This window comes from Lutra lutra, chromosome 16 (genome assembly GCF_902655055.1).
Source record: "Lutra lutra chromosome 16, mLutLut1.2, whole genome shotgun sequence".
NCBI lineage: Eukaryota > Metazoa > Chordata > Mammalia > Carnivora > Mustelidae > Lutra > Lutra lutra.
The window spans coordinates 7903974-7928188 of NC_062293.1; the positions used below are offsets into that span (position 1 = coordinate 7903974).

Here is a 24215-nt window from a genome sequence, read left to right on the forward strand (position 1 = left end):
GGGGGCGGGGGCAGGACTGTATAATGTGAGAAATGTCACCCAAATCGGGCGAATGGTGATTCACAATGGCCGGCAGACTGCTCTTCTCACGCGGGTGGGAGAGGGTTGGACCGGTGTGTGGATTTTGGCCTGGCTTAGAGCATGAGAAACTTGAGAGTCCGTGGGAGCCGCGGCTGGGGGGGCAGAGCAGCCCTGAGGCACTGGCCCTGGAAGCATCTGCAGGCCAGGTCCTCCCAGGGCACAGGCACCACACACGTTGTGATAAGTCTATGGCCCGCAGGTGACAGCCCTGCCCCCCCCCCCCACTCCCCCAGCCCTGGGCTCACAGGCCAGACTTTCAGTCCAGTGGCACTGTGTCTCCCGGGGACATCAAGATTTCAACTTGGATGGCCCTCTCTTCTCTTACCTGTACTCTCTGCTCATCTTGATAAATATTTCTGAAGAAAGTAGAGCAAAAACCCTTCCAACCCGGCTCCTCTCTTCCCTTTGAGCAAGCAGGCTGTCCCGGAGTTACGTAAGCCCCACAACAGGACCCTCCCACTGGGATGAGTGGGGGCTGAAGGCTCCGGGATTGTCAGCCTCCCAAACCCCCTGCTGAATGAGATGCTGGGCTGTGCTCCCACCCCCGCACTGCACCCACCCCAGCCACGGCCTGTGGGGCACAGACATTGGGCCCTTCCGTCCAGAGGTTCTCCCTCAAGCAGACCCCACCCTTTAGCCCGGTTTCCCCACCCAGAGATCCGCATCTAGTTGGTCCTTTGGGTTCCTCCTTCCCAGATGCCTGTGATCTTACTCCTGAGTTGGGGGAAATGCACAGCAGCCCCCAGGCCGGGCTTGTGAACTTTCTCGGCCCTTGGCTCACGGTTCAGTTGAATTTCCAGGGGAAGATAGGGACCAGCGGGCGGACGAAAGGGAGCGAGGGAGAAGGAGAAAGAAAGCGACAGGCAAATAATGCCAGAGGGTGGGCGCACGAGCTAAGTCATCAGATGATTAAGCACGTCGCGTAAAAGAGACAGGTTTTGCTTGATAAAATTCCAGCTCCATGCGATGCAGAGGCAGCTTCCCTAATGCAGGCCATGGGAAAGTTGAAAAGAAAGGCAGGAGAGAAGATACAAGGTGCACGCTGACCAACACGTGTGGCAGTTTTAGAGTCAGACAAAACAGACTTGGAGGCAGAAAACCGCATAAAGAATAAGGTCAGTGGTTCCCAAGGAGAGAAACGGCGCCCCAGGGTGCTAGGATCCCCCTGCGTCTGCGCGCACCTGGCATCGTTAAGTCTCCAATCGGCTAAGAACGATGGGGGGGTGGGGGAGAGGCAAAACTGCCGTCCTGGTGAGGGGTTTTGGTTCCCCTCTCTGGCACTGAGAAGACATGAAAAGTTAGCACCGGGTACATCGCAGACAGATGTGGGGCCCCGACCTGGCGATTAGAAAATCTCCATCGTGTTGAAGCACACACAGGCACGTGTGTCCCAAAATTGAGGAGAGCGCTGTGTACCGCAGAGAAGGTCAGAGCGTCCCCAGATCAACACCACTCGGACCACAGGCTGTGACCTCGGTGTGACATTACTGCAAATCACAGAAAAGAGCCAAAACAGTTGGTTAGCGGGCAGTGAACCCTGGAGGTGCGGTTAAGATGAGCGGACGTGAGCTCCGGGGGTGGGGGACGGGGATACAAACCCAGCGCATGTCCCTTCCCCCGCGTCAGGGGCCCTTCGTGGAATGTGGGGTGCTTCATCGGGACTGTGGGGGCGGGCCGCCGGAAGAAGCAGAGACGACAGAGGCAGGGAATGCCATCAACGGGTGCTCAGGTCGGTCCTCAGGGCGTTTTTAGGGCCAGGGGAGGATGGAGTTCACATGGTGCTTTCTAGAAGGTAAGCTGAGGAAATCCATCATTGAGCGAGAGGTTGGCAGTGAGGCTGGGTTCTGACGCAGGAACATGACAAAACCCAAGAGGTGATTTGAACAGCAATCTGGCTCTGATGGGGTAATTTGGGGGGAGGAGGGAGACGGACCAGTGTGAAGAATTCAGCCCTTGGACAGACAGGTACTGACCACTAGCAGCTGTGCGCCTTCGTAGCTCCCAGGAGGATGAGGGATACGGTGACAGTGTGGGAATGAAGGAAGAGGTTGTCGATGCAGAAACGCCCGAGGGTGGCTGTTGGCTGATTTTGTGGTGTGGAAGGGAGAAGGGAGAATTCGGTTTCGGGCAACAGGGAGACGTAGGTAATGCACTGTGGAAGGGCCCAGAGGGGGACCGTACGCATTTGCATGGACTTGGGAATGTGTCCATGGTGCGAATGGGTCAAGCTCACGGCTGTTCATTTCATGCAGGGGGTCAAGCACCCTGCAGCCCGTGGGCCGGGGCCAGCCCAACACCCGGTGCTGGAAGTGGCATTTTCTTAGAACACAGCCAGCACCTTCTTGTCTCACCTGTCGTCTGTCGCTCCGTCTGTGCTGTGATGGGTGAGTTGGGTCATTGCCACAGAATCTCGAGGCTGAAGGCTGAGAATATTCATCATCTGGCCCTTCGCAGGCAGCCTCTCATCTAGTGGAAGACCGTGATTTTAGTTCAGATCCATCATCTAAGGCTCGGACACCCACCGACTTTTGTGCGACCTCTTTCTTGGGCTCTGTGTATGATGCGCCTGACAGCGGAGGGTCTCTCCTCGCCTGCCTGGCTCCACAGCCACCAGGAGAGAAGAGAAAGGTGCAGAGTAAATACTCCGGAGCCCGCGCGGTCTTCAGTTCTCCCTGGACCCCGGCAGGACGCGGGTGTGTGACTTGTGTGCGGCTCCTGCCACCTAGTGTTCTGATGCTGTCACTTCACCTTCATGGCGCCCTCCCAGGGCCCTCCGGAGCTCCCTCCACCTTCCGTCATCACCCCACAGCTTGCCTGACGCTCTCCATCCCGCATGCAGTGTCCCCCTGAATTACGAAGAATCTCAGGCGTCCAGGGGCAGCCCGTGGTTTCGGGGAAACACGGCGTTCTTCTTTCTGATCTGGTCCCATAGCAATTTCTTCTGGTTTCACCACAAAGAAATTCTTCAGACCGCGTGTCCTTGGGGAGTTTGCTGCTTAAACAGTTTTCCTTTCTGAAGTGGCATTACCTCCCAAGAACATGTTCCCTGGAGAGGAAACGTGCCCTCCGCTCTCCCTTGACTCCGTGGCAGGTGTAATTCGAACCGGCGGGGAGAGCGCGGTTCGCTTTCATAGCAACTGTTCTTCACGCGTTGACTGAGCACGCTCCGTGGGAGGTGTCTGTCATCCTCGTCCTTGAGCACACCTGGCCAGCAGGTGCAGCAGGCTGTGTGGAGCCAAGGAGGCTGGCTGGCTGTGGATCCCCGGATGATCCAGAAGCCACGCCCCCGGGGCACGTCTGGGCTGGCTAGTGCTAACCCACACCCAGATGCTTCCAGGTCCATTGGCCTGTGCTCCGATCAAAGATGAGGTCATTAAGTTACAGGGGGTGGTGAGGACATCGAAGTAAAATTTAAAGTGTATGTTTGCCTACCAGATCAAGGAGCAAGTTGTAAGTCAAGTGCTTTCCCTGTCTTAAAAACTACTACATATGTTGGTATATTTGTGATCACTTAAGACAGCGGTCATTGGTCAACTAAGCAGCCATTTGTTTAGGAACAAAGATGGCGGGAGACACGTTTTCCTCGTCATTAGTCAGCGGTCCCCAGTTGATGAGTATGTCCGTGTATGGAAGTCCTCTGTTATGTATGTTTTTCTTTCTGTCCAACTAGTCTCCCTACTTTGGTTCCAGTAAGTTCTTGAAAACAGGTTTGCAAGTTAAGGGTAGAGAAGGTCAGGAGCAGGCGTCCTGTTACGGTGGGGAGGGGATCTTGGAAATCTTGGAGATCTAAAGTGTAAACTTCTCCATCTTGGAAATCTTGGAGATCTAAAGTGTAAACTTCTCCATCTTGGAAATCTTGGAGATCTAAAGTGTAAACTTCTCCATCTTGGAGATCTTGGAGATCTAAAGTGTAAACTTCTCCATCGTAGTTCATTCACATCTGCTATTAACCACCTCCACAGGTCCAGCCACTCTTACGAGGCCCCTAGACCTCCCTGTGGCAGGACCAGCTCCCAGACTTCCAGAAAGTTCTGAAGAGACTCTCCCTTCCTCAGGCGGCTGGTCTGGATCTCCCCACTCACCGTGGAATTGGGTCTCACCATTCCCTGCAGGGGGAAGCCAGAGCCCAGCCCAGTCCCTCTGGAGAGTGGACTTCAGCCTAAAAAAGCGGAACCCTGGTATGGGGACAGAAAGTTTCCTGGAAGAGGAGATACTTTCACACCTTGACCCAACCGCCGCGGAGTGGACCACACCCTCTCCCCTTCCCCGTGCCACATACCACCCCTCCCACCCCCCACCCCCCACCCCCCACCCCCGCTGCTTATCACTCTAGCAGAACGGGGAATGAACTTTTGTGCTGTTCCGTATTTGCAACAGCAGATCGTGCTCTCAGCTTTATTTTCTGCCAACAAGTCCTTCTCTTGAACCCATCAAGCTGCCTTGCCTGGAATTCTAGAGTTACCGACTGGCCGCGCTGTCTCAGAAATTTTCCTTCCCGCCTCACCCCGCACTGAGCGCTGTGCCCTGAACGCTGGAGAGCCCGGGGAATTTGCAAGAGGCAGGTCGCAAGCAGGTGGTGCACAGCGCCCCCGTGCGGTGGCTTGGCGTTGCGGCCACGTGATGAACGAGCAATGAGGGAGGGACGGAGGGAGGGGATGGAAGGCTCTGGAGACCCGCGAATGTCTGAAGCCCTGGGCATCTTCCGCAGAGGTCATACCTACGAAAGCTGAAACCGTGTACTATATAGATACAAGTTTATAGTTTTCATGACGTCTTTATATTCCAGCTGATGGTTCAGCACGGAGGGCTCTTTTCAGCGGTCTTATTTTCCAGCATCTGCTTAGCAACAAAGTTTTTCAGTGGCTCCCCGCACCCCCGCCAAGCCGCCCCCCAGAGAGGAGGGGGAGATGGGGAACGACAGGGAAAGGGCAGGAAGCCCCTCTACGCCGGGACATCAGCACCTGGAAGAAAGCAGCGGTGCAGACGGACACCCCAAAATCTGTTAACGTTTCCTTTAGGGTGTTTTAGGGGTAACACATTTATTTTCCTAGTGACTTAAAAAAAAAAAAACAGTGTTATAAAAGATAATAACTTTTATAATAACTGGTCATGAATGTAAGGAGGATGAGCCTAAAAGCCTACCACACCCTTGGGCTGAGCCAGACGCGGACAGAGCGTTTCTTGGGCGATCGCAGAGCTGTTTGCCCCGCAGAGCAGTGCCTGAGTGCTCCCTACAAGGTTCTGTGTTGGGTTTGGGGGGATATTTTTCCCCTTGTCATTGTGCACCTCTGGAAGTGCCCCTCCCATCCTGGGAACATCTGGGAGCTCTCGAACCAGCCTCCAGAGAATAGTCTGCAGGTGCCTCGCTCCAGGAGGCTGGACAGCCAGGAGCCAGGAGGGCTGGGGGCTGGGAAGCAAAGGGGAGAAAGGAATGGTCTCGGCTCCTTCAGGGTCCTTGTCCAAACCTCGGTGTTCTTACTGTCCTCTGCCATTTCTTTCCCAGCCCCTTCTTCCTTCCTGTGGGTCTTTACGCTCCCAGCAAGAACAGCTTGGGGCAAAAAGCATGAAAACGTAAAGGCGTCTTGTCATTAAGGCCCCTCCAGCTCCTGTGTTTTGTCCCCTAGTCCTGCCGGCATTTTTCTTTGGCCGAGTTATCCTCTCAGGGGACGGGGCATTCTTGCACAGTCTTTGCCCTCCACGTCCCCGGGTCTGTGCAAACAAATGTCATTGTTCCCTGGAGACCTGAGAATTCTCCAGCTGATGAGACGGAGAATCCGGACCTTCCCAGCCAACTGTCTGCGAAACGTGCCCATCGCGGGGCCTGCTGCCCTCACGTGCAGCACTGGCTGGATGGGGAGATACACAGGTGGAAGAATGAAAGTCTGTTGGTCACCTACCTGTCACCTGAGATCGTCCCCGAGAAGCTGTTTCATCTTAGTCTGGCTTCACCCACGTGTCTGGCAGACTTTCTGCCCTTCTTAGGACCGCTGTGATAAGTAACGTCATTTTAACGAAAGAGCCACCAGAAAGGAGACAAAGAAAAATTCGATGGATTTGGGAGTGTTCTGGAAGTCGGGACTCTTCACACCTCCGCTCGCCTCTCCTGGCACGCATCGTCATGTCTCAGATGACCGTCAGCTGTGCTGGGGCACCCTCACAGGAAGGCCAGCGACATCCTTCATCCCCTCCTGCAGGCATGAGAGAGGGGATACGTGTCTTCCTCTGAAAGCTGGTTTCCTCTGAAGGGTGGGGACATTCTCTGATGGGAATCTCTGTGTGTTCCTATTCGTATGCCCATCCCTCCACACACACGGTGCTACAGAGACAGAAAAACACCCACAAGGATTACTAGGAAATGTGCTCCTTTCAGGACACCGTCCTTCCAGTGGTACCTCCGGGTCAAGCAGGTAGGACTCGGGCAAGCAAGCACCTGGGAATCTGACCATGTCTTTGACTCTTCCTACCCACACCACAGTTTCCATGGACATTTCATGAAGAGGGGTGGCTCGTATCTGGGGTCCCAGCACTGTTGGGCTTTGTGGGACATAAAAATGTCCCCTGTGTATGTGAAGATGGGCACAGGACTGCCACCTTCCATGTTTTGTAAAGTAAAGACATTGAGAGGAAGCCACTACCACCAGCTCTCACTGTCAATCCGTTCTTTTAGGAGGGATCTCTCTGTTCAAGGCTTATATATCACCAAAGAAATTTGTTCATATACTCAGGGAAAAAACGAAGTCCTTTCTACCATCCAGATAGGAATTTACTTTGCTTCATCTCTCTCTCTCTCTCTCTCCCCCTCTCTTTCTCTCCATTCAAATTCAGAGCAACATATAACATGAAAACCTTGTTCAGTACTACTTGAAATGTAATTATGTTTTTCATACAGATTAGTGAGTTTGGACCCTGGGCAGTCCAACAAGGGGAGCTTGGCCGTCCACTTTATTTCACTGTTGTGTAACAAGCTCTGTCGGAAAGCTTACAGTGTGGTAATCTGTGCTGAAAATCAGTTTCTCTCAGTCGGGATGGCGTATTTGCAAATATTTTCCTTTGCATTCTCCTCCCCTGGCCTCTTCCCCTGGGTGCAGCAGCCATCCCGGAGAGGAGGCAGGGCGAGGGATCTTGACACTCAAATTCCTGGCATTACCCAGAAAGAGACAACTTCTCTTGGAGAAGAACCTGATACCGGAAGGCACTAACTTCCTTTTAATTGACGAATTCTGTTTCTGCTACTGTGTGGAAACAGGGGCTCCAGGACAGAATAATATCATAGAGAAAAGATTCATTTTTAACTCACATCTGAACGACAGGGTGTAATTCTAGATACAGACACACGTGGAATGTGGGCTTGTTTGCCTTATGAGGGGTTTGGGGTGTGATCTGAGAGAAGGCAAGGAACCACCACACAGTCAACCCCAGACGCTAAAGCACCTGCTTCCAAGGCTGGGAGGAGAGCAGGTGTTACTCAGGGGAGGGAGGTAGAGCGCCCCCTGCCGACAGCTGCTCGCATGCGCAGGGCACCGTGACACCCGTGAGAAGGCATCTGGGGGAGCAGGGGGCTGGTGCCGCACCCGCTCCTCCCCAGTGAGGCACCCAGGAGAACAGGCGGACTATTTGAGAGCATGGATCCTGGGGCTAGACCACCCAGGTTCGAATCCCGGCTCTGCCACTTGCTAGCCGTCCAGCTGAACAGGTTGATTTTTGTTCTGTGCCTCAGTTTCCTAATTTGCAAATTCCCACAGTAGTAATCATCGTCAGGAGTCATAGTAGTAGTAACGATGATAGTGTCTTTGGCCTGTCTATTGTAGACACTCCAGGTCGATGCGCAGCCCATTCCTCCCAGCCCAGGTTCCAGGACAAGCGCTCCCAGGCGCCTGCCTCCCCAGAGGGAGAATTGGTTCGGAAGTGGATTCCGCAGTCTACCTGGGATCACACAGGCCTGGAGGCCCCAGGCCAGGAATGTGGGCATCTCTAGGTGTGCGTGGCTGGTCCTGACATTGCTTCTTCTAGCCTATGTACTGGGCCCCATGCCTAGCATCCTTTCCCTGATTTCCCCTTGGCCCTCTCTGGCTGATTTTGCCATCGTGTCTCAGTGCGGAGTCTTCACGTGCACTGTCCCTTGCTCTGGGACTGCCTAGCCTTTATTGTGTGGCACATGCTTTTCTCCGTCCTGCACCCTTGCCTGGAACACAGCCTGGGCCACCTTTTCTGTTCTCTGCACGGTACCCAGGTCCAGACTCTGCCTGGTCGACTCTGCACCCAGGACGGTTTGGCGGGGAGTAAAGGTTGACAGCCTGCCCGGAATTCTGTAGATAGTTTCGTAATGGACAGCCCCTGCCAAGGGCCTGAGCCGCTTCCCCCTTGTCCCACAATCCATGGACTCGCTTCCAGACCTCGAGTTGCTTGTCCCAAGCTATGCAAGAGGACGGACAGGGTGGCAATGGGAATGGGGCAGAGAAAGGTCTGTGTCGTCTCCTGCCCCTGGGAAAGCCACAAAGAAACCACACTGCTGTTCTCAAAGAGCTTTGTAGGGTCCGTGCCTCCCCCGAAGCCCGCCGCAAGCTAAACAGAGTGCACGTTGTGTGGAGATCAGTCCCCTATGCCAAGACGTCCAAGCCTGTCGCCAGGGACTTAGGTGGGGGTGGCTGGAGGCAGTGGTGGGGGAGGCGGGGGCCACAGCATAAATGGCCCCTTGTGTGGCTGACAGGGAGAAGCTGCTGCCCCGCAGACAGGAGGCAGAGTGGCCGCCTCCCTCCCTGTTCAGAGCGCGTCACTCCTGTGGTGCGTCGCAGGGGCCCGTCCCTGCCCTGTCTGACCTCCCACTGTAAGGAGAGGCAGAAAGCAGCAGTGTTTTCCAGAGCGGATGTGCTGAGGGCGCTCGGGACGTGGCTTGGTGGGGGTGGTGGCCTTCATTTCAGTTCGTCTGCCCTTGGGACGCTCTTAGGGTTGGCCATCGTAGTCCCCACTGCCATTCCAGTATGGGACGAGGCTGCAGAGACTGGGAACTTTCTGTGAGGCCGTGCTTATGGCAAGTGGAGACTCAGGGTTTAACTGAGATCTGGCCCATGCAGAAGCCCGTGATTAGCCACCTTCCCGCCCTCGGCCTCTGGCAACCATGGTCGTGAAAGCTGACACTGACCCACTGCTTCCCACGTGCAGACCCTGTGTTCCTCAACTTGCGTATCTGCCGGTCCTTGAGGCCTCAGTGAAACTGCCGTCCCCATCTTACAGGTGCAGAATGTGCCAGAAGCACACAGCCAGGGAAGGGCACAGGTCAGATTCCCACCCTGGCAGCCTGGCTCTGGAGCCTGTGCCTTAAGCCACTGCCCTGTCCCCCCACCCAAGTCACCTACCTGCCGTGACCACACAGGTCACGAAGCCACACAGGCTTCAGGACCGACCCCCCCCCCCCCAGAGTGGTGCAGAAAAGAGTTGCCGCTTAGTTGTAAAAAAGCGTCTACACCCTTCGCAGATGCTCTCGAGTTGGCCGTAGGACGTGTGATTCCGTTGTCATTCACCCCTCGAACGTCGTGTCTCCCCGGGCCTGTTGGGATTAGAGACGTATGTAAACTCTCTGCAGTGAGGGACAGACTTTCTAGACAGTGCCACCGGCAGCAAACGTTTGTGACGGAGGTCACGCTGAGCATCTCTCCAGACATCTGTCGCCGCAGTAAGAACCCTTGCCCCTTGCCTGGTGTCTCCGTGCAGCCAGTTGCTGAGGGAAGGAACAGGGGGGAGGAGAAAGCTCCGAAGAGAGGGGACAGCGGTCATCTGGTGGCCGTGACGTCACGATCCACTTCCCCACCCCACCTCCTGGAAAGCATGGACGGTGGGGCTGTGTCGCTGGGAAGACAGAGCAAGTTACCTGCCCCGCGAGTCCTAGAACAAGAGGAGGTGGTCGGCTGCTTGGGTGGAAGCCCCCGGTTTTTTGAGCGAAGATTTCGTGGTCGAATGGTGCCCTCCAGAAAGGTGTGTTAAGGTCTGAACTGGGAGAATAAATCTCTGTGGTCTGAAGCCACCCTGTTCGCGGCATGGGGCTCCGGCGGCCGCGGGCAACTCCCACGTGGGGTCTCCGCCCGCCCCGTCCGCGCCCTCCCCATCCTCAGACCCCACGCGCTTTCCTCGCCTCTCCCCACGGAGGAGGACACAGGGCCCGGAGCGTGGCTTCCGATCCAAAGTGTTCTCTATCCGGACGCGTGTTGTTTCCCTCACCCGCTGGGGAGCTTGTGCTTTTATTTCGGGAGGAGGTTATGGTTCTGTTTTGTTGGATTCCTTAAGTCTCCCTCGGTTCAGTTTGGACCAAACTGCTGGAAAGCGGTAGCTTTCTTCTCTGCTCAGCCGCCGCCGTCAGACACGGGCCCATGGGAGAGTCAGGGCTGTCCCCCGTCTTGGAGCTATTAAACCGTCGTAAGAAAGACGTCTTTGTCACGGGGAGCACGGCGCTCGGCTCAGAAACAGAGACAGATTGTGCCAGAAAACAAACAACAAAAAAAAAGGTTCAACCACAGAATTCTTTGGGACTTCAGTCATCAGCCCTGTCGCTTGTTCTTAAAAGACAGATTTCCTTTCCTCAGTGTCATTCCATCTGATAGGTCGTCGGACTTTAATTCTGCCCAGACCTGGGGCTGGGGGCCCCACCCCGTGGGCACCCACCCACTCCCTGCTGGAGGGACCTCCTGCCTGCCTACCGGCGAGGTGGGCATCCAGAGCCGCCTGGGGCCTGGCTGCTCAGGACCCGAGTCTGCTTGGGGAAGCGCTGAGGGAAGCCAGAGAAGGCCACGTTACAGGTGCCTTAGTCCACAAGTGTGAAGATTTTTAGAACTTTGCACTCAACCTGGGACAGCCTCGTTTTTGTGCAAGAGGAATATGGAAATAATCCGGGGGGCCCAAAGGCCTCCCCCCGCCCTGTTCACCAATGTCAGCCCATACCTGCCAGCTTGGGGACCAGAGGCCAAAATGCCCTGTGTCCCCACATGGCACTCGGGGACTGCCGTGGGCCCAGAGGCCTGGTAAAGCTCCCCTTCTGCCTGTTGGCCACAGAGCCTCGACCACTCTCGGCCAGCTGCCCCCTGGACCACCCGTGATCTCAGATGATCTCAGCAGAGTTAGCATCCCTGGTGCTCGTCAGGGGGCCAGCACCAGGGCGCCCCCCAGGCCACCAGCCGCGAACAGAATGAAGCCAGCAGAGGGAGGGGCCACATCTGGTCCAGGAAGCCAGTGCCCTCCTGAGAATGGTTTCTTGAAGGGAGCAAGGCAGAGCAAGTCTTGGCATTCCGAGGAGGCAGAAGAAGTCGGGGTTTATCACGTCTCTCCTCTCCAGATTCCAGAGCAGCGCTTCTCAAACACTGGCTCGGGGCCCGGTGGGGTAGTCCCAGCACAGACACCGTCCAGAGCATGGTTCCACAGCCCTGCCCCAGACACACGGGCTCAGGGCCGGGGCCCAACTCGGCATTTTGAGCACACTCCCCTGTGCAGTGCGCCAGCGTGAGAGGCATGGCTCTAGAAGGAAAAGGGGGAGGGAAGAGGAGCTTAGGACCCCCCTGACCCCCGTTTCAGCTGTCCCCCAAGAAAGGGAATATGCTTCCCCAGCCCGAGTCTCTGACCTAAGGTGAGCATTTCATTACAGACGAGTGACAAGGAAGGAAATGCCATCTTTATTTTCCACGAGGTCAGATTATTACATAAAATTCAAAAATTTATACAAAATGAAAATGCAGGGTCCCTTGTTCAAAAAGCAGGAAAAGCGGGAGGGGGGGGCACCTGGATGGCTCAGTCGGTGAAGTGTCCGCTGTTAGCTTGGGTCATGATCCCAGAGTCCTGGGATCAAGTCCCACCTGGGGCTCCCCGCTCAGTGGGGAGTCGGCCTCTCCTGCTGCTCCTCTCCCCACACCGGCTCGTGCTCGTGCATGCTCTCAAATAAATAAATAAAATCTTTTGGAAAAAAAAAAAAAAAAACGGGGAAAAAAAGTTTTTTCCTTCTTCCATGAAGTCTGTCTCAGCCCATCATGGTGTTTCATTTTGTTTTAAAAATTGTTCGTTGTACTAAAATGCACATAGTGTAAAAATCCACCGTCCTAACCATTTCCGGTGTGCAGTCCAGCACTTAGTACAGTCGCCTTGTTGAATAGCCATCGTCATCATCCCTCTCCGGAATTCTTTCATCTTACAAAATGGAAATTCTGTCCCCATGAAACAGGAGCCCCCCAAGCCCCCCTCCCCTCTGCCCCAGCCCCCCGCCCGTCTACTGTCTGTCTCTGTGACTTGACTACTCAGTCTACACCTCATACGAGTGGACTCACATGGTCTGTTGTCTCTGTGACAGAGCCCGAGGTCGCCAGGATGCATCTGTGGGGCAGCAGGTCAGAACTTGCTCCCTTTTCAAGGCTGCATAATATTCCGCCGTCAGTACAGACCACATTTTGCGTATCCGTTCGTCTGCCCACAGACGCCCGGCCTGCTCCCACCTCTTGGCTGTCGAGTTAAGGCTGCTACGAATGTGGGAGCACGGATATCTCTTCAAGACCCATATTTCAGTTCTTCTGTGCGTTTCCCCAAAAGTAGAATTGTGGGATCAATCACAGGGACATTTGATTTTTTATTTTTTAAGGAACTTTGCCCGGCATTTCTTATTTGCCAATTAATGTTGGGCCCCCTCAGGCACAGGGGTTCTGCCTGGAGGAGCGCAGACCCTCACAGGCTCCTAAGGCCCAAGCCCTTGACCCTGCCCCAGTGCTCGGGCGTGCACTTTCGACCTGACCTTCCTGGTGCCGAGGCCCCTGAGTGGCTGTGCTCTTCTCCTGGCCCTTCACCAGGGGGAGCAGAAAGGAACTGGGGAGAGAAAGTGAGGGTGAGGGATACAGTGAGGCCAGGGGAGGTGGTTTTGACTATGTGTGTATAAAGATCTGGGATTCCAGACTTTTCTGTTGTTTGGCCAAACAAACCTTTCAGTGTTGGCCTCCTGTATCAAGCCACATTCCCTCCTCTTCAAGTAGGTGGGAAGCTCGGTGACCCCAGATCTGAACCTGGGATAGTGACAGGAAATGCATGTAGCAGGCTTGAGGGGGGTCCCACCTTCCTGCCAGTTTTGGGGTGGCAACCCCATAAACACAACGGGGTCTTGCTCCCTGGAGCCTAAACACAGCATTCACACACGTGCTTTCTTCTCTAAGCCTCAGTTTCTGCATCTAAAAATGGGGTTGCCTCAAGTACGTAGAAGTGAAGGTCAAGGTCTTGGGTAGGGCTCCACTGTGTAGATGTGGACATGCTCAGCAGCAGGGCCGTGGATGTTTATGACTGTGGCTGTGTCCCTTTACCTGTGGCTGGGGCGTGCAAAGGCAGGATGAAGTAGAAGCTTCTCTATCGCCTGGCTTGCCGCTGGGAGAGCATGTCTCTCTTTTCTGACGTCATGTCCTTCATGCTGTCTGCTGTTAGTAACACACAAGCAGTTTATGTCATTAAGCGTGACCGCGGTGTCATCGCTATGACTGGCGTGCCATAAAGTGTGTGAACATCTCAGTAACTCCACGTGACCCGTTGGGGCGCGTTCCCCGACTGAAAGCCAAAATAAAAAAGTTACCTGACAAGGCATGCCTCTCAGTGGGCCTGACAACAGCTTAGAAATTAACGTTTATTATAACCACTATAAATATACCTAATAACATTTTCGTAACCGTTTTATTGTGATATAATTCACACAGCATATAATTCACCCATTTTTATAGTGTACCGTTTTTAGTATATTCACAGAGTTGTGCAGCCATCACCACAATCAATTCTAGAACATTCCATCACCCCAACAAAGAGGTCTGTACCCTTCAGCCATCACTCCCCACTCCCTGTTTCTTCTCAACCCTTCAGTCTCTGGCAACTGCTAAGTTGCTTCTCTGTAGACTTTCCTCTCAGGACATTGCGTGTATGTATATACACATGGAATCATGTAACACATAGACCTCTGCAAGGGGCATCTTCAACTCGGTGTAGCTTTTACCGAGTTAATTCATGCTGTAGCACGTACCAGGACTCTACTTCTTTTTATGGCCGAATGACACTCCGGGGTACGGAGGTGCTACATTTGGTTTATCCATTCATTGCCTGATGGACTTTCGTGCTGCTTCTGCTTTGGGACCATTGTGAAGAGTGCTGCGGGGAACATTTGTGTGCGGGTTTTCACTTCTCTGGGGTGGATACCTCGGTGTGGAGTCGCTGGCTGGGACGGCCGATCTGCGTGTAACATGTGAGGAACTGCCACACTGTCTTCCAAAAGCAGCGGCACCATTTTCCGTTCCCACCGGCAGGAAAGCAGGGTTCCGATTTCTCATACCCTCACCATCACTTGCTGTCTGACTGGACGACAGCCTTCCTGGGGTGGGGGGGTGGGGAGTGGGATGCCGCTGTGGTTCTCCTGTGGGATTCCCTGATGGTTAAAGATGTTGAGCATCTTTCCAAGTGTTTCTTGGCCGTGTGCATGACTTCCTAGGGGAGATGTCTGTTGCTGTCCTTTGACCAGTGTTTACATTGGATTAAGCGACTTTATTATTGAGTGGCAAGAGTTCTGGATGCATTTGATCCAAGTCATTTATCACATACATGACTTGCATATGTTCTATGTATGGGTTGTTTTTTTTTTACTTTCTTGAAGGTGTTCTCTGAAGTATAGATTTTAAACATTTTGATGAAGTTCAGTTTATGTCTTTTTTTCTCTTGCTGTTTGTGCTTTTGGTGGTATATCTAAGAAACCATTGCTTGATCCCAGGTCATAAAAATGAACTCATTTTCTTCTAAGCATTTCATAGTTTAGGCTGTTAAAGTATTTAATTCATTTTGAATCCGTATTTGTACATGGTATTGTGATATTTTTGTCTAGGTTTGGTGTCGGGGTAATACTTGTAGTCCACTTAAATGTAGGAGATGAGAACAACTAGAAAACTCCCCATTTGGGAGGTGGGATTTGTACAGCTGGGAAATGTTAGTGCCTCTCACAGAGACTGAGATTCCAGGGGAGGAAGAAGAAAAGGACAGATCTGTTTGGCAAGACCGCAGTATGAGAACCATTTAGGTCTCACCCTTGATGACCTAGCACTTGCTAATCTGTCTGAAGATCAGTTTGGTCCACAGCCTCTACTTTGTCCAGAGCAGTGGGCATCTACCCTCAGAAACGCTCCCATCCACCTGCTGGTCCAAGAATGCGGGAGTGCTTCCTGCTCTGTAAGATACGTGTTCAATATCGAGGTGAGACCTGCTCTCAGACCCCTCACCTGCGCTTGGCACCTCATAACTCCCTTTGTGACCTTGGCTTCGGGTCTCTGCCTCTGAATTCTTCCAGTTTGGATTCTGACCCTGTTGCCCCCCTGCTCTGTGGGTACAGAAGTCCTCACTTCTCATTCTGTGGACACTGGGCCCCATCGCCCGGGCTCTGATGGAACATTCTGCCTGCTTGAAGCTGTTTCTTCTCTTCCGCCTTTCTTTTTACCTGGATTCTTCAGGCTGTCCTGTCGGCTTGAATTTTGAGCTGCTAACTTGTCCTTCCTCATTGGTGCTGCCTGCTCCCACGGCCCCCTTGGGCCAGAATCCAGACTTTTGTTTCCCCACCTGGACATCCCATCCCGATACCAACTGACCTCACCTCCCCGCACTCCTCCCACCTGTCCATATTGTTGGTCCTGGATTTCCTGGCCTGTCCCATCCCGCTGCCGATCACATGTCAGCTGTGACTCCATGGTATTGACTTTCAAGGTGAAAAATTCAATTTGTTTCCCTCTGCGGTTGAGTTAACTTTGTGAAAGCATATCCTTTGACCGAGGGTCTTTGCAGATGGAGAAACAAGGAAGCCCTACGGCTTTCCAGGGGAGGGTTACCTTTAAGCTCTGTGGAAGGTTCCTCCTATCACCAAGCAAAGCACTGGAAACCTTTCAAAGCAGACTGAAAACTCAAACCTCAGAATCACACTGCTTTCTGGTAGGGCCGTATCCAAGGTTTAAACTGGAGCCAAGCCAGCCTGCGAATGTTCTCTCTATGTTGCCTTTCTGTTTAAAAAGTGAGAAGAGGGAAGGAATAGATTAAAATGATATACAGGGTAAATAATCGGTTTGGTTGGCAGAATAGGTCGCCCTGAGTTTTCTGCAGGTTCCCAGAGAAGCAGCCAGATCAATTTGAACAGGAACCTCACAACCTAAGTATAATTAAAAATATATAACTTCTGGGAACTGGGTGTGTGTGGGGCAGGGGGGGTGGATATCTGAGGATAAGCACAGGAGGACTTACCACATTTCAGATGAATTTAGTGAAAAGAAACTCATAGTTAGGCATACCCTGGAAATTTTTCTGTATTACAATAATAAAAGGTCACAAACCCATCCAGATAGAAAAAGCAGGTTACTATAATGGAATTAAATTCAGATTGATCAGAAACTAGCTCGAGTGAGAAGGGACGTTCATTGAAAGGACACAGGAAATTTGGAGCAGGAAAACCCGCAGCCTCATAAACAACTAAGTTGGGCCTAGAACATCTCCTCCTCCTTCTTCCGCCCCTCCTTCTTCCTCCTCCTCCTTATTTCTCCTTCCTCCTCCCCCTCTTCCTTCTCCCCCTTCTTCTCCTTCTCTGGATACACCTCTTTTTGTCAAATTTCAATTAACTCTAAGAGAAAAGATACAGGGCTCCGCTCATCTGTGTTCAACAGGCTGAGGAGCAGTCTGTGTCCCCGTTCACCTTGGACCAAGTACCCGCTCCTGATCCGATCCTTCTGGGCACTCCAAACAAAAAAGAGCCCAGGTCTTTCCTGGGCATGCAAATAGCTTTAAATAAAAAAAGGCTGGGGTGCCTGGGTAGCATGGTCGGTTAAGTATCTGACTCTTGGTTTTGTCTCCTGTCATGATCTCAGGGTCACAAGATTGAGCCCCATGTTGGGCTCCTCGGAAGGCGTCTGCTTTAATTAAGACTTTCTCTCCTGCACCTCCCCAGTAATAAATAAATAAATAAATCTTTAAAAAAGAAAAGAAAAAGGCTGATTGTCTTAGCCTGGATTTCTTAGAAACCAGAGCACAAGGCAAAGTTTACATGCTAACATGTATTGGGAGGTGTTCTTCCCAGAGAAGCAGAGTGAGGGGGGAAAGGAGGTGAATGGCATGAGGAAGGTGAGAAAGTAAACTGAGGCATATTGCTGAGCTGGCCGTAGCTTCTCAAAAAAGTAAATCTGGATGCTCAGTCACGGTTATGAAGAGCTGCTTTAAAGAGATGGAATGGGACTGCTGAGTCTCAGAACAGCCTGTTGGCAGGTGCAGAGGGGGTGAGAGAAGAAATGTGCACGTGATTTATCTCATAATACCTTCTCATCCCCGGCTTCTTTGGTCCAAGCCCACCTCCCCCCATGCTTCTGAATTGCATTACCCATCCCCCCAGGCAGCGTCTGTGGGTCTAGCCAGGGGCACGTGGGCACTGGCCCTGTTGTGGATCCAGCTACCACGGAGAGAAACTGAGTCTCTACTTCTGAGCAGTCTGAGATCATTCTTGATGTTAGGAGGTAACCAGCTGCAGGTGAGACTTTAGGAATGGCCCATTACATTAGTCATGGTTCTCCAGAGAAACAGAACCAATAGAATGTGTACATAAACTGAAAGAGATTTGTTATAAGAAATTGACTCATGTGCATATGGAGGCTAGCAAGTCCAAACTTGCAGTGTGGGCTGGCAGGTGTGGGAACCAATGGTACCATTCTGGCCCAAAGGCAGTCTGCTGGAGAATCTTTTCTTACTCTGGGAAGGGTCCGATTTTTACTTCTTCTCAGTCCCTTCAACTGATTAGATGCAGCCCACCCACGCTATAGAGGACACTTTGCTTTAGTCTACCATTTAAGATGTTACTCTCATCCAAAAACACCCCTGCAGAAACAACCAGAATGGTATTTGTCCAAGTAACTGAGCACTCCACGGACTAGTCAAGGTGACACATAAAATGAACCATCACACCTGAGAATTTCTGGGCTTGCTCAAGAAATTCTCCGCCAAGGTTCAGAATTCGGGCAGGATCACAGGTACTGGGGTGGAGCAGACTGGTCCCCTACACCAGACTCAGCACACAAATTGACCACCATGTCTGAAACAAGGTTATTACCATATGGGTCATTATCGTTGTGCAGAGACTATCATTGATTGCGTGTTTATCTTTAAATTCTATTGACCCGCCTCTTGCTAATGAAAACTTTATTGTTTAAACCAATTGTACTTTGAGGGTATCTTTTGCTACATGTGAAAAGAATAGATAAAAAGAATTTTCAACACTGAACTTTGTCTTTTTCTCGGAAATCATTGTTCCAAGCTGTAGCCTTTGCCTTCCTAATCATGTTTTCTTTGGTGGAAAGAAAATGAGATGTGGCCTAACCCTGATATGCTTAGGACAAACATGCCACGTGAATGTGAGTGTGAATGTGCCAAGAGACATGATTTAGATCATCTCTATGTCCCATACAAATGGAAATGATGCTGTCTTAAGTTGGTCTCCGCTTTCTCTTCCTTGAGTGGCTCCTTGTAGATTTTTGACCTGCCCCACAGCAGCACCCACATGTCCCTGCCTCTCCACATACACACTTTCTCACTCAGCACAGACTTCAGCTGCAAGCAATGTAACAGAATTGTTGATGGTGTGGTTCAGTGCAACAAAATTATTAGTGACGATATGGCTTACGTTCTCTCTTTCATGCTAACTCTTGGGAGCGTGGGGTGCATTTTCCGCTTACAGCACGTCTCCATTTGGATTTCCCAGGTTTCAGATGCGCAGTAGGCGTCCATGGCTCATGGCTGCCATATTGGATAGCAGCTCTTGAGCGTGGATCTAAACCTTGGCCACATGTTGGGGTCATCTGGGGCTTTAAAATACTGATACCAGGGTCCTCCCCTACAGCAATTCTGATTTAATGGGGCTGGGTTGAGGCCTCGGCTCCTCAGGTGTCTTTTATACTCAGGCTTAAGAACCACTGGTCTCTAGGGCGTTCTCCCTGAGAAGGTAAGTCCTCCCCCCTCGTCTTCCCCCTCCCCCTCCTCTGGCGACCTCTCTTTCCCTCCATCCCCGTGAGACCCACACTGTAAACAGAAATTAAGCAAGCTCTAACTTGGGTCATGGGGGGAAGAAAAACAGAAACAGGATGGTATTAAATTCTGTCTGACAGGCAAGAGTGAGCAAGCTGATCTCATCTGTCTTCTCTGCGTCTGTTTACCAATAGACTCGGTAATTATTTGTTTGCCACTGCCCTTTCGGCTTGCGGTGTGTTTCCTGATCTCTCTTTGCCAGAGAGTTCTCTGAGAATTAAGGATCACCGATTGACACTAGAGATTTTGGCAAGATTTCCCCCTCCGTTCCACTGGGAGCTTCTCGAGGGAACAGAGGCGTTCTGTGTGGATCCGGGTTCCCGGAGACCCCTCCAGGAAACCAAGTGTCTCATGACTTCTGCAGAGCCCATTTCTCTCTGCGCCCTAGACAAGCAAACTCTCCTTCTCTACAAATACAAACCAGCCCAGACAAACCACAGAGACTCGGGTTTCCAAATGCATCCCGAAAAGATTGTTTCAGGGCACTGGACAAATGAGGCATGAGTAATGCAGTCAGCGGGGAAACAAATAGTGGCGCCCCACATCTGAAACCCGGGGTGTCGGCAGGCAGCTGTTCAGCGGTTCCAGCAGCCCACAGACACCTGGGGCCCCATCTGCCCTGTGGGTCCCTTGCATTCAAATTAGACTTCCCAGGGAGGGCACAGAGCTGGAGGCTGTGCGTCTTGGGGAACAGAAAATTACTGAGGGCTTTCTGGGGGCTGAACAATATATGGAGAATAGAATCACTGGGAGGATGTCATGAGTTGCTTGATTTTTACTCTGTTTGGATCTTCTCAGTCTGGAATTCATAAAGCAAATGGCCCACGGAAGAGCTTCTTGCTTTAGTAAACACATGGCCCAGCCTTTGCCACAGAGCCGACAGCCCTCCATCTGCTGGGATGCTAAGCCCTTTACGTTGACCTTCAGGTAGAGGAAATGGGCCAGGACGTCTACCCTTATCCATCCAACCTGTCTCCCAGAACCTATAACTGTAAATGCCAGTTGGTATCAAGGGAACAACGTGGCTGTGGATAAGACAGTCAGGAGAGCTCAGTGAACAACTCACACGGGAACGAATCCCATGAATTTACTAACGACATCCACAGATGGTCACCTTGCCTACCAGCATAGTTCCCATAAAGTCAACCATATTGCCTATGCTTTCATGTACAGGTCTGGGGGGAGGGAGCAGGGATCTTGTTGACCAATCTTTTCCTCACTCTGTTCCCAACATATGCCGTTCCCAGCATAGTGTACTTGTGCAGCTGTTTTAACGAGATATTCTCAGTGTTCCTTTATGTCATTGGTAAGAAACAGAACCACAGTTCCTATTGTCCTAAGCTAAAAAGAGAATTAACTGGTTCACAGAGCTGAAAAGTCCAGGAATTCTGGCCAGCTTCAGGCACGGTTTGGTCCAGGACATCAATGATATCTTCAGGCCTCTGGTTATTTTTCTCTCTTTAGGCTCTGCTGTCCTCAATGTTGGCTGATTCTCAGGTTCTCTATGGTGGCAGGATAGCTCCTGCTGACAGCTGCAGCCCTGTGAACCTCCCAGGTTCAAGTTCAACAGAAATAAGGTCATCTCCTCTCAGTAACTCCCTTGAGGTCTGATTAAACCAGCTCATCCCAAGTTGAACCATTTGAACTTGGTTCAATGGAACCAATGACTGGATCATAGTCTGCTTCCTGGAGCCCAGAATGGAGCCTTGGTCAAACCCCTACGGTCTGAGAGCAGGCAAGGAGGGCTCCCCAGGGGGAGCTGCCTGGTCTGTCCAAGAAGGGGGGCCTTCATCCTCTTGGTCCTTCCTGCTTGACTCCATTGGTCCTTCTTGGTTGGAACACACTGCAAAGATTCTGCTCTGGCTGTCTGGGGCAGTGTCCTGGCCTGCCCAGGGGCCACCATCAGACTGAGGGCCTTGCAGGACCCACTGGAGATTGTAAGAAATGGGCTTCATGAACTGTCCTAGCATCACAAACTCACGTCCTCTTTTTACTGTTATTTCCCAGGACCTGTGAGTGTTAGTGCCTTCCTTTACTTCTTTAGTCTGAACAACTGAGGACTTGGGGCTTTGTTCTCCAGGGAGGTAGCAGAGCCCAGACCCTAAGGCCGCCATGCCTGAATCCATCTATGCTCCGCCACTGACTAGCCTGGTGGCCATGAATAAGATACTTGGACCTCTGTGCCGTGGTTTCTTCATCTGTAAATTGGGGACAATCAGATGATCTCCTTTATATTAATGAGTTAGTACATGTCAGTTGCTCTAAGCAGTGTCTTGCATCTTGTAGGTACTCTGTAGGAAAAATAATCGCTTTTACTCTTATGAAGTGGATTCCTCTGTCTATAGGGTCATCAGAGTTAATTTCCAAGCCTGTCCCAAAGGGACATGGTAGCAGGAGGCCTTCATTCAGGGTCTTGGTGTCTAAGACCCCTGAGTCTATCTTTTTGGCAATGGGATGTCACCATTTCTTGAGAAGGATTTAAACTCGGACTCAGTGTGGCCATCGGAAAGCTACTTTATTTAGCACATCAGAAAAGTTGTTTGGAGGAGCGCCTGGGTGGCTCAGTGGGTTAAGCCGCTGCCTTCGGCTCAGGTCATGATCCCAGGTCCTGGGTTCGAGCCCCGCATCAGGCTTTCTGCTCAGCGGGGAGCCTGCTTCCTCCTCTCTCTCTGCCTGCCTCTCTGCCTACTTGTGATTTCTCTCTGTCAAATAAATAAATAAAATCTTTAAAAAAAAAAAAAGAAAAGTTGTTTGGAGCAAGGAACTCTGACTCTGTGTGCTTCCTGGGCCTGGTGTCAAGACCCAGGCATAACCAGGGGCCCTTGGGCTAGAGATGCCCTGAGAGCCTGACCCTCAGGTGTCACCCCAGCTGACGTCACCTCCACCCTGTAGGAAAAATGCTCCTTCCAAGGCGTTCTTTTGCTCACTGTGTTCTTATCCTAATGGCCCTCCCACCTCTTGCCCCCACGGAACTGCTCTAACGAAAAGGCCATCAGCTCTGCACATCACGACTTGGCCAGGAAAGTTGCTACAGGTTGGGGCTTGTGCCCAGAGGGATTTGGTTTTGATATGCAGGCTTTGTGTTGTCGTCTCTCTCCCTCTTGGAGGACAGACACAACAGGAACATGAATTCCATGGGAGGGACTTTTCACTGCCTTACGGTTTGGACAGGATCCACTGCTGACGGAAACCCCCTAACATTTCGGGGAAAGCCTGGGCAGCAAACCGGAGCAGGAGGAAGAGGCAGAAGAACGGGGATGCGACCGTCCACAGCCTGGTGACACGGGGCAATGACGGAGCTCAAGGAACCAAGCGGCCTGTCTAAGTCTCCCTCGCCACCCCCACCCCCCAGACTCCTAAACCCACAAGAACAGCTGGAATCCATTCCTAAAATGCCTTGAAAAGGAGAAATCCACACCCTCTCCCAGGCTTATGTGCAAGAGCGACCACCAGAATGGGGCTCCATCCATCTTCGGGACAGATCGCCCTTTGTCATGGGGACTAGCCTATGCATTGGAGGCTGTTGGCCAGTGTCTCCAGACTCTATGCACCAGGTATCAGAGGCACCTCTCCTACTGTTGGGAGCCCAGATGTCTCCGGACCCTTTCCAATGTCCCCTGGGGGGCCCAGATCTCCCTGGTTGAAAACCATCATCCCAGGTGGTACATTTTTCCAACACCGGAGGGCCTTCTGTGTGCCAGCCTTGTGCCAGGCACTGCTTAAATCAAAAACAATAGGCTCCCATCCTCGGACCCAGAAGAACAGAGTTGAAATTGCATGCAAATTGGTATAAATGCATAGAGCATGCATTGGTGCGTGTAGGGTAGATGAGTCCTTGTCCTCACCAAGAAACGCCTGTGTTCCGCTAAAGGTGTTACTTACCGTCTTCCAAAAAAGCCCTCGCTGGCCCCAACGCCTTCCTACTTAGCCCCCCCCTCGAAACCATTGTGCACACCCTCCCCCAGAGGAAAGGGACCAGCTGCTCCCAGTCTCCTGCAGAACCACACTTCAGAGGCTTGGCCAGCGTCCTCCGCGCCTCCCTCTCTCCAGGCAGCACTCCAGGTCGCTAACCTCCTGGGAGGCATTGGGGTAATGCCGAAATCGTGCCAAACATCTGGATGAGAACGGCAAGATGTGGCCAGTTCTTCCACAGTTTCCACGCTGTGCCGCTGGGATGGAATGTGAGAGTGTCCCTCCCTGCCGTGCTGGGCCATCCATGCTCCATCAGCAGCCCCAGGCTTCCTGCTCTGCAGGGGGGCCCCACACTTGCTGGGCCTGCTCAGCTCACAGTGGGGCGGTGCCATCCTGACTTCCCTGGTCCCTTCCCCGGCAGCCCCAGCCCCACTTTTATGGTATTATGTCGAGGAGATGCTCAGAAACCAGTAAATGCCTCTAGGTGTTTGATGCGCTAGATGTCCCTCCTGACACCTTAGAGTCCCCCAGGTGGAGAGAAACGATTTGTGATTCTGAGACTTGGGTCACTTCTGCATCCCAAACTATCAAGAAAACCTGAACCAAGTTCCCTGTCCCAGCTGAAAGCATGAGAACAATCACAGATGCAAAATATGAGCTTTAAATTACCAAAAAAGGCAGCTGGCCGAAACCATGCCCCTCTCCTGCCAGAGAAGCCAGTGACATCTTAGTGCTCCGGCCTTAGAAGGGTCCTGGGGACCCGTGACCTGAAGCCGGGGTTTCCACATCCCTAACCTTCCCCTCCCAAGACCTGTTATCGACGAGACCCTGTAGCTCATTTTCTGCATGGCCTTGGGTAAGATATCCGAGGAAGGGTTCCAGAACCAGCCGACTACCCCACGGGGTTTCCTGTGGAATGACTGTTAGGTGTGGGACTCCACCAAAACCCAGGTTCTGGAAACGGCCTCCCGAAGGTTGCACATACGTGGCAACCCAGAAATCTGGTCATTCCAGGCTTTCAGCTGCCCGTGCTAGGGCCAGGGACGATGAATCACGGGCGGTATAGTCAAGAGAGCACAGAGCAGCACAGTAGGCTTTTGTCCCCTGCTCTAAAACTGAGAACATTCGCAGCCCCGGCTGCCCTG

The 24215-nt window shown here is 52.3% G+C and overlaps 1 protein-coding gene across 9 annotated transcripts in view; it reads left to right on the plus strand.

Moving 5' to 3' along the window:
- The window catches only part of SLC39A11 (solute carrier family 39 member 11), a 398153-nt gene that overhangs the window by 337722 nt on the left and 36216 nt on the right, over positions 1–24215 (plus strand). The window contains exon 8 of one of the 9 annotated variants that reach the window (XM_047706316.1): positions 4137–4357. The exons of 7 other annotated variants lie outside the window; for them this stretch is intronic. In XM_047706316.1, coding sequence (XP_047562272.1) covers positions 4137–4308 — 172 coding nt within the window. In that variant the 3' untranslated portion in view covers positions 4309–4357. Of the gene's footprint in view, positions 1–4136; positions 4358–5584; positions 5664–24215 lie in introns of those variants that run through there. One more of the 9 variants, XM_047706319.1, reaches the window with a different exon arrangement.